The sequence below is a fragment of the Sprattus sprattus genome (assembly GCF_963457725.1).
Source record: "Sprattus sprattus genome assembly, chromosome: 9".
Lineage (NCBI taxonomy): Eukaryota > Metazoa > Chordata > Actinopteri > Clupeiformes > Clupeidae > Sprattus > Sprattus sprattus.
Window position 1 is genome coordinate 743,264 of NC_137928.1, and position 9,800 is coordinate 753,063.

Below are 9,800 nucleotides of genomic sequence, written 5' to 3' on the forward strand. Positions count from 1 at the left end.
GAATTTTCTAGTATCCTCTGTGTTTTTAAAGCACCCACAATCCTATGCGCACGTACCAGAGACTTTTTACCAAAAATGGTGCGGAATTTGAAGGTGCCAACTTTTCAATGATTCACACCTGCACACTCGCTAGACTGTTTCATTTGATTGTTCTCTGAATGCTAGGAAGGAGTCCTATATATATTTTGACTCCCGTCTTGGATGGTCTCAAAAGGACCCATCCTACCAGGGAAGCATCCTTGATTTCGTGAAACAGCAAGTATCTAGGTGAAAGAGGAGCAGTATTTGGCAGGATCTCTGACATGATAGTGGACCCTGGCAGGCTGGGTGTCCTGCTGTTGTCACGCTGTCCACAGCTCCTCCACTAGGTCGGGCTGCTGTTCCTGAAGGATCCTGTAGAAGGCCAGTTTGCCCTTAGCTGTCTGAAGGCCCTCATAAAGGACCCTCATCTTTTCCTGACGGGGGGAGGCAGCTTGGATGTTAGAGTAGGTCTCTCGGACGATGACTCCCTGGGAGAGGAGCTCGTCAGCTATGGGCATCACCTCTGTCACCCTGCTGATGAGTTCTGCCCTCTTCTCGTCCACAAAGCCAGCTGCCTCCTGGATGCCGACCTGTCCTGGGCTCCTGCTGGGCTGCCTGTAGTCCCCACTGCCAGAGATATATAACTATATATGACTCAGACAGACATAGTATATGTATCTATATCCATATAACTCACAGCCACCCAATGCAGAGATATATAACTATATATGACTCAGACAGACATAGTATTTGCATCTATATAACTCACAGACACCCAATGCAGAGATATATAACTATATGACTCAGACAGACATAGTATATGTAACTATATCCATATAACTCACAGCCACCCAATGCAGAGATATAACTCAATATAACTCAGACACCCAAATCAGATACAGTAACTATATGACTCAGAGTGTCAGAGTTCATGACACCATTTACCTGCCTGTACAAAATTATATCTCTGAAAGTGAGAGATTCATGAGTGAGATTGTAAAACTCCATTTACCTGTCTGTGTTGACTGCTGCTGATGGTTGGACTGTACAGAGAGAAAGGGTGGAAACAGCAGATAAAACAAGAAACACAACAAAAGCAATGTGACTCTTATGGACAATTACAGCAACATGAAACAACTGCTACTGTGAATATTAGTTTATCCAAGGACTGGTCTATAGAATTTCACCAGTCTATTACAGTCCCAATCACCAGTCTATTACAGCCACAATCACCAGTCTATTACAGTCACAAACACAATCACCAGTCTATTACAGACACAATCACAATCACCAGTCTATAACAGACACAATCACCAGTCTATTACAGACACAATCACCAGTCTATTACAGTCACAATCACCAGTCTATTACAGTCACAATCACCAGTCAATTACAGTCACAATCACCAGTCTATTACAGTCACAATCACCAGTCTATTACAGTCACAATCACCAGTCTATTACAGTCACAGTCACAATCACCAGTCTATTACAGTCACAATCACCAGTCTATTACAGTCACAGACACAATCACCAGTCTATTACAGTCACAATCACCAGTCTATTACAGTCACAGTCACAATCACCAGTCTATTACAGTCACAATCACCAGTCTATTACAGACACAATCACCAGTCTATTACAGTCACAATCACCAGTCAATTACAGTCACAATCACCAGTCTATTACAGTCACAATCACCAGTCTATTACAGTCACAATCACCAGTCTATTACAGTCACAGTCACAATCACCAGTCTATTACAGTCACAATCACCAGTCTATTACAGTCACAGACACAATCACCAGTCTATTACAGTCACAATCACCAGTCTATTACAGTCACAGTCACAATCACCAGTCTATTACAGTCACAATCACCAGTCTATTACAGACACAATCACCAGTCTATTACAGTCACAATCACCAGTCTATTACAGTCACAGTCACCAGTCTATTACAGTCACAATCACCAGTCTATTACAGACACAATCACCAGTCTATTACAATCACAATCACCAGTCTATTACAGTCACAAACACAATCACCAGTCTATTACAGTCACAATCACCAGTCTATTACAGTCACAGACACAATCACCAGTCTATTACAGTCACAATCACCAGTCTATTACAGTCACAATCACCAGTCTATTACAGTCACAATCACCAGTCTATTACAGTCACAATCACCAGTCTATTACAGTCACAATCACCAGTCTATTACAGTCACAATCACAATCACCAGTCCAAGGGCGTAACAATGGTGTTGACATTGGTGGGGACATAATGAGCGCGTAGGCTGATGGCGTTTAGACGGGGGGTCTGGGGGTCCTCCCCCAGAAAATTTAGCATTTTTTAGATGCAATTTCCAGCATTTTAACAAATTCTGGGGTGGATAGTGACAAATCCCTTTTGATTCACAGGGGACAAGATTGGCAAGATTGAGAATTGTTTTTTTTGGTAAGCAAATCATTAAAGTGTCTGGTCACTTTACCATTATCACATGCAAAGGCATGTGTAAGATGTTTTGTTATTACATGTGTTTCTGAAATTTCAGGATCTGTAAGTAAAGCAGGTAATATGAGTTTGGGTGCTGCAGTCGTAGGGCATTTTGTATAAATGAACTGATGAAGTTTTAAGTGCACACTGCATAGATAAGTATGAAAAGTGCGAATAATAAAAGTGGAAATGTAGACGGAGGGCTACTTAGAGTTACCAATGAACATTTATTAGCTCTGTACAGTTCCCACAAAAATAAAACACCAACACCATGTAGAAATCAATTGTAAAAATACATTTACGTTAAATACTGTTTATGTTAACCATTCACAAACAAAGAAAAAAAGGCCAACGGCCATTCAAACATAGTAAGAACGTGAAATCCTACAAAACATTTCTTTTATTGAGTTTGTAGCTTAAGCCTACTTGAGCCTGACCTGAGCTATTTACTACCCAAATCTTGCATGAAGGAGCCAAATGCATGGCGCCGCCGGTTATTGACACAGATAAACTGCTGGCATATTTCTTTTATGTTAATACTATCCAACACGTCCTGGTGGATATGGCAGACGGCAGCATGGTTCAACCGTGCCTGCGTCATTGTTGTCCTGAGCCATGTTTTCAACCTCCTCAGAGCACTGAAACTTCGCTCAGCCTCTGTTGACGACACAGGCATAACCAATAAAAGCCTCAAAAGGGTTTCCACCTGATCAAACAAGCCCCTGACCTCAACAGTCATGCTTCTGAAGAGATCAGCTGCATTTGAAATGGACTGTACTTTGTATTTGGAATGAAACATAGACAGCTGTACTTTTAGAGTGATGCTGTCAAGCTCTGGGTAGTCATTTGTCACTGAACTCACTGCTCCAGTGAGAAGGACATTCTCAAGTTCCTGTAAGACTTTCAAATCACACTGGCTGAATCTCGCTTCAAACTGGGTGTCTACAGAGTCCATTAGTTTATAATATTCTGCCCTGTACCACTCCTCTGCTGTCGCAGTGTGCTGGTTTGCTTCCCCAGCATAACGCTTTGGGGGGGCCCTTTGGTGGGGTACTTGAATGGGTTCAATCCCCAGGGAATCAATCATCTCCTCTGTTTTGTCAAAGATCTCCCTGAATTTCGCCACACTCCTATTGGCCCTTATAGAATCTCTGACACAACCAATTGCACTCATCATGCCAGCAACTGTCTCAGTCCGCTTCTGGAGAGACTTGTTCAAAGCCTCAAGTCTTTCAATCACCTCAAGCGCTAAATTAAGGCCAAGGACTGTTTTCCCCTTCTCAAATCTGTCTCTCAGCCCATTTGCTTTAGCATTGTTGGCTCCCATCTCCTCTAAACTGCTCAGGACACTTTCATATTGTGAAAGTACCGCTCTAACAGCAGGCCCCCTCACTGTCCATCTAGTTGGACAGAGAGGTCTGAGTGTGGCAGAAGGTCCATCAGAGGCTGCTACTGCTGCAGAGAAGGTAGCTTTGAATTTTCCTGATATCTTGCTCAAAGTCCCCAGGTCATGCACCCACTGCAGCGCATCCCTGATTAAGGGGCTAGACTGGCATGCCGCCTGCGTAATTAGGTTGAGGCAATGGGCTCCGCAATGCAAGAACAGTGCCAAGGGCTGCTGTTTCTTTATCTCGGCTTGCACGCCAGAGTGAACACCTGCCATGTTGGCTGCCCCATCATAAGTTTGACCCCTTAATCCAGTAACAGGGATGTTTAGCCTTAACAACACATCCTTGGCTACCCGCGCGATGGCCTCTCCTGTGGTCCCCGAAAGCTCATATAAGCCTATGAAAGCTTCATGTGGCACCAGATCGTGGTCAACATATCTAATACAAATACACTCCTGCTCTACACCAGAGATGTCTTGTGTGCCGTCAATTATAATTGAATATTGTAGTACAGGTAATGCCTGTATGGATTTTGCAATGTGTCTGACTATACTATTGCCTAACAATTTCAGAATTTCATTTTGTACGAGGGGAGATGTATAATCGCAAAACCGGGAGAGCCAGTCAGTGAGGCGAGCATCTTCTTGGGCTTTATGTTTCAAAAGTTGGTAAAAATTACCTTCATCATCACTGTGCCCGCGTAATGCCAAGCCCTGTCTCGCAAGGAACTGAATAGTACCTACAATGCTTTCAAGGCAATGTCTGTTGTTTTCTTGCTGTCTTGCTAATGCAGTTGACAGTTGTGCATCAACTGGGGTTCCTTCTTGGCTTCAGACTGTGACTGCATGGTGGTGAGCTTTGCTACTTTGATGACACTGAAACCTAAGTAGGGCATTTTTCCAATTGGTGAAACCTTTGGAGGAGAAGGCTGGGTCTGCCTTTTTGGACAGCATGCTCTTGTTTATGGTGTATGTTTTTACACAATGAAAACACAAAATTCCCTTTACTGTGGGGCTATAATGAAGCCATGGATAACGCTTGTACCATTGTTCCTGGAAACGGAGGACTTTCTCAGGAAGTTTCTGAACAGGAATGCATTCAGGGTGAGGCTGATTAGGCTTGGACTGAATATCCAGGCTGTACCCTGCACTACTCTGCTCTTCACTGATGTCTCCTTCCCTGCAGTCACCTTCACCGCTGTCTCCCTCACTACTCTCTCTGATGCTATCTGGAACGGTTTCCTTAGAAAAAAAAGACCACTCAATTAAAAAACGGCCTTGTTTAAAAATATGAAAAGTAACCTAAGCTTAAGAGTTTAATTTAAACTTTGTGTTTTCATAGCCTGAGTAACATTGTAGTATATATCTTATACTAATGGCTCACCTGAGACTCCATCTGAGACTGTCCTCTATCTGAGCTACAACCTGGCACACTTGCTGTTGGAGCATCCTATTCAAATAACACAATGTCCAAATTGGCCTTGAATTGTACGATACATTATACAATAACAGTACATTTAAGCTGTCAATGACACATTTTGAAAGCCACATGTATATATGAAGGCAAATACTTTTATACTTCTACTTAAGTGGAAATTCAAGTGCATACGTACAAAAGTACGTAGTTAGTGTACTTCGTCCACCACTGATCATTTCACAGAGTTCTAAGATGCTAACCGTAGTTTTAACCGACTAGCTAAATTAAACAAAACTTAGATGTCATTTTAGCAGCTCGGACGGTCGCCTGTGTGAAGCGACATTTCACTGAAGGGGGACGTGACCGAACAGGTTTTTAAAAGACTGTTCTGTGATAAACTTACTGTTGATTTGGTGAAATAGCCTCTTATGTCCAGTTTCCTTTTCCTGCCCGAAGCAGACATTATCTTGCCCGAAGCAGACATTATCCTGCTGTCACCGCGCGCTTAACTACCAACCTAGCAACGATAACTAACGTCAACTAGTGCAGGAAGATGAGCCAATCACAGGCTGTCCCCACCAATGACACGCCGTCTTTGATAGAAGGTACACTACGCATACGCATGAGGGTAAAATTAACCATTTATTTCCCGAATGCCGTGCAATTACCCATTAAAAATTGGTATGGACATTTTAAACGTATTCAAATATTGGTATGGACACGTCCATAGCGTCCATACGCATTGTTACGCCCATGCACCAGTCTATTACAGTCACAATCACAATCACCAGTCTATTACAGTCAAACGGTGTGTGTGTGTGTGTGTGTGTGTGTGTGTGTGTGTGTGAGTACCTTCAGTGGGAGTGCCTCTGGTTCTTCCCAGACTCTCTGGTAGTTGTCTGGCCTCTCCGTCATCACCTGATTGGATCTCTGCTCTCCACACAGACTGCCCCCTGCTGTCCAACACCATAGGAAAGGAGGCAGCAGCCTTAAGAATCTTCACCTCAAAGAAGTTGGGGGTGGTTTTGCTGTATCTCAGCATCAGCTCCTCTGGTAAGATCTTAGAGGGACAGTCGTCAGTCGTGAGGCTATAGAAGCCGTCAATCTGAAGAGGCCTAACAGGATGGTGTTTTGGCACCCAAACCCCCCGTAACTTCTCCTCAACTCTCTCCACCAGCTGCTCCAGGCGGGGGTCTTCAGGCAGGAGGTAGGCGCGGAAATCCAGGAGGGACCTGCTGCTCTGATAGACCAGCACTTCTGAATGGACGCTCATGGGAAACAGCAGAGATTTTAAATAATAGATCACTCCAAGAGGAGAGAAGGAGGGGTGGGCAAGCCTGGCATGACGTCGGGTCAGCTCACACACCTCCACACACACTCCGCTGTCCCGCCCATGCAGGACCCTCACAGCATCACGCACAGACGCCTCACAACCCCCCAAACACAGGAAATGTGGCAGATGGATCTCCTCCAGCTCTCCTGACATGAGCCTGATGTCCATCAGAGGACCAGCTGGGCTGGACTGCATTTGGGCCAGCTCTTCAGCATAGACATGCCAGTCTGTGAAGCGGTACTGCAGGGTGACTGGACCGGCACACGACCAGCGCAGAACAGACTCTGAGCACTCATAGCTCCCTGCAGGAGAGCTCAGGCTGTAGGTTGAGACGCTCTTCTCTGTAGAGACTTCAGGCTCCACCAGGACCCAGTGGCTGGTGTCTGGAACTTCAGCACAGGATTCACAGCTCCTCTGTGGGTCATCCCTGCTATAAGACGAACACACACACACACACACACACACACACACACACACACATGAGGATATGTAAATGGGAACGAAAGTCTGTGGTCATTGAGTCAGATTAAATTCAGAGACTACTGCTTCATTTAGAAGTAAAGCAGAAATATAACTGTTGAGGTAAAATGAACATTATCAGGCTTAATTTCAGTTCCTCATTACATCAGCTTACTTTAAGAACTGCAAGTCCCACAATGCACCACTAGTAGGCCAGTGCAGGCTGCTCATTACTTTAAGTTGGAGCACCTGTGAATGGAAAGCCTTGCAGCAAACATCTCAGCAGAGAGAGAGAGAGAGAGAGGCAAACAAAGGATCTACCTGTGGAACAACCAAAGAAGCCACTGGTACTGTGACTTTATGTGTTTCTTATTGTGATGATTATTTGTTGATGGAAGTGCTGCTATAGTCATTGATGGATGATGATGGTAGAATTAATTGTTTGCCTTGTGTAAAACTAACAACCAAGCAGCACACAGCACTGTTTGAGTGTATTTTGTTGATTGTTCAATTTATAATGATGTTTGAAGTGCTTCTTTAAAAACACCAATGCTGCATACTGTTTGCAGTCATTGAACAGTCTCTCAGTCATAAGTTGTGATTGTTTCAGCAATTCCAACTGTTGTAAGCTTTGGTACCATACTGAAATAGTTTGAAGTTTATTTGCATTTTTCAACCTAATGAACCAACCAGTCAACAAACAAACAAGGAAAAATAAAACTGTGTTGGAAAGAGTTGTCCCGTGCATCCTTTGGGGTTCATGTACCATGATTGGAGGGAAACTAAACGCTGTTCTAGTAGGTGCCAATCACCACAGGTTGGCTTGTCAGAACAGAAAGAGGCCAAAGAAGATGTATTTAATTACACACACACACACACACACACACACACACACAAATACTGCCCGTTCTGCAACAACTTCACACAATTCAACCAGTGCACAATCCTCCCTAACAGTGCTGCTCAGGAGCTGGGTCTCCAAGGACAAAGTGATGGTCTGGCACCCAGAAGTGAGACAGTCACCCCAGAAGAGGTTCATGCCGTGAATGAAGCTTTGTGGCCGTGTTTGTGGCATCAGTCAGTCACCCCAGAAGAGGTTCAACCCGTGCATGAAGAAATCCTTTTGCATTCTACAGGCACAAGTCTTCACACTTTGCTTTTCACACAAAACTGACGTCACTGGTTTCAAATGTGTTCATCAGTTGACCAGGAGGGGGATGGCAACGTATCAACTCACTCTCTCTCTCACACAGACACACACAGACACACAGACACACAGACACACACAATCTCACTTTCTCTCTCTCACTCTCAAATACACACACACACACACATACATGTACATACACACATACATGCACATACACACATACATGCACATACATATATACAGTCATATGCAAAAGTTTAGGTACCCCTGCTATTCTTCATTACTTTCATTTATAAATTGTTGGGCGTTTGGATCAGGAACTTCTTTGTCACATGTATAATACTACATGGACACAGTGATATTTTAGAAGTGAAATAAGGTTAATTAGATAAACAGAGAATATGCCAAATGTATAATAACAGAATTAGACAGGTGCATAAATGTGGGCACCCCAACAGAAAAATCACAATAATATTTACTAGAGCCTCCTTTTGCCAAAATAACAGCCTCTAGACGCTTCGTATAGCCTATAGATGAGTGTCTGGGATCTGGATGAAGGTATTTTGGACCATTCGTCCTTACAATACAGCTCCAGCTCCGTAAGGTTAAGGTGGACAGCCCGCTTCAAGTCATCCCATATATTTTCAATTATATTCAAGTCTGTCAAGAATTTGCTGAATCCATGCGACCATCAACTTTAACTAGATTTCCAGTTCCTGTACTAGCCACAGTCCCACAGCATGATGCCCCCCACCAAATTTTACTGTGGGCAGCAAGTGCTATTCTAGGAATGCTGTATTCATTTGCCTCCATGCGTAACGCCTCTTGTTGTGACCAAATATCTCTTTCTTTGTCTCATCATTCCACAGCACTTTGTTCCAAAATGATCCTGGCTTGTTCAAATGTAGTTTGGCAAACCTCAAGCGAGCTTGTTTGTGGCGTGTTTGCGGAAAAGGCTGCTTCTGCATCAATCTCCCATACAGCTGTTTTCTGTGCAATGTGCGCTTGAATGGTTGAGCAATGCACAGTGACACCTTCTGCAGCAAGATGACCTTGCATGTCTTTGGAGGTGGTCTGAGGGTTATTCTTGACCATTCTGACCGTTATTCGCCTTTGCCTCCTTGTTATTTTTCTTGGCCTGTCGCTTCTGGCCTTAGCAAGAACTGTGCCTGTTGCCTTCCACTTCATAATAAAATGCATCACAGTGGAAACTGATAGCTGAAACCTCCAGGATAACTTTTTGTAGCCTTCCCCTAAACCAAACTGCTGAACAATTTTTGTTTTCAGATCATTTGATAGCTGTTTTGATGCCCCCATGTTGCCACTGTTCAGAGGAGAATCAAAGAGAAGCACAACTTGCAATTGGCTACCTTTAATACCTTTTCTAATGGTTGGATGCACCTTTCTATGGAATTGAAGGCTTAACGAGCTAATCAGACTAATTCTGTGCTGCAGGTTATCAGCATTGAGTAGTTACAGGTATTCAAATCAACAAAATTATAAGGGTGCCCAAACTTTTGCACAGCCTATTTTT

The 9,800-nt window shown here is 43.7% G+C and overlaps 1 protein-coding gene across 1 annotated transcript in view; it reads right to left on the bottom strand.

Annotated features, from left to right (window-relative positions):
- Nucleotides 1-341: 341 nt before the first annotated feature.
- The window catches only part of LOC308369938 (NACHT, LRR and PYD domains-containing protein 1 homolog), a gene marked incomplete at both ends in the record, with an annotated part of 36,075 nt that continues 26,616 nt past the window's right edge, over nt 342-9,800 (bottom strand). The window contains 3 exons of the mRNA XM_080844500.1: nt 342-648; nt 1,034-1,064; nt 6,177-7,087. Coding sequence (XP_080700626.1) covers nt 342-648; nt 1,034-1,064; nt 6,177-7,087 — 1,249 coding nt within the window. The remainder of the gene's footprint in view (nt 649-1,033; nt 1,065-6,176; nt 7,088-9,800) is intronic.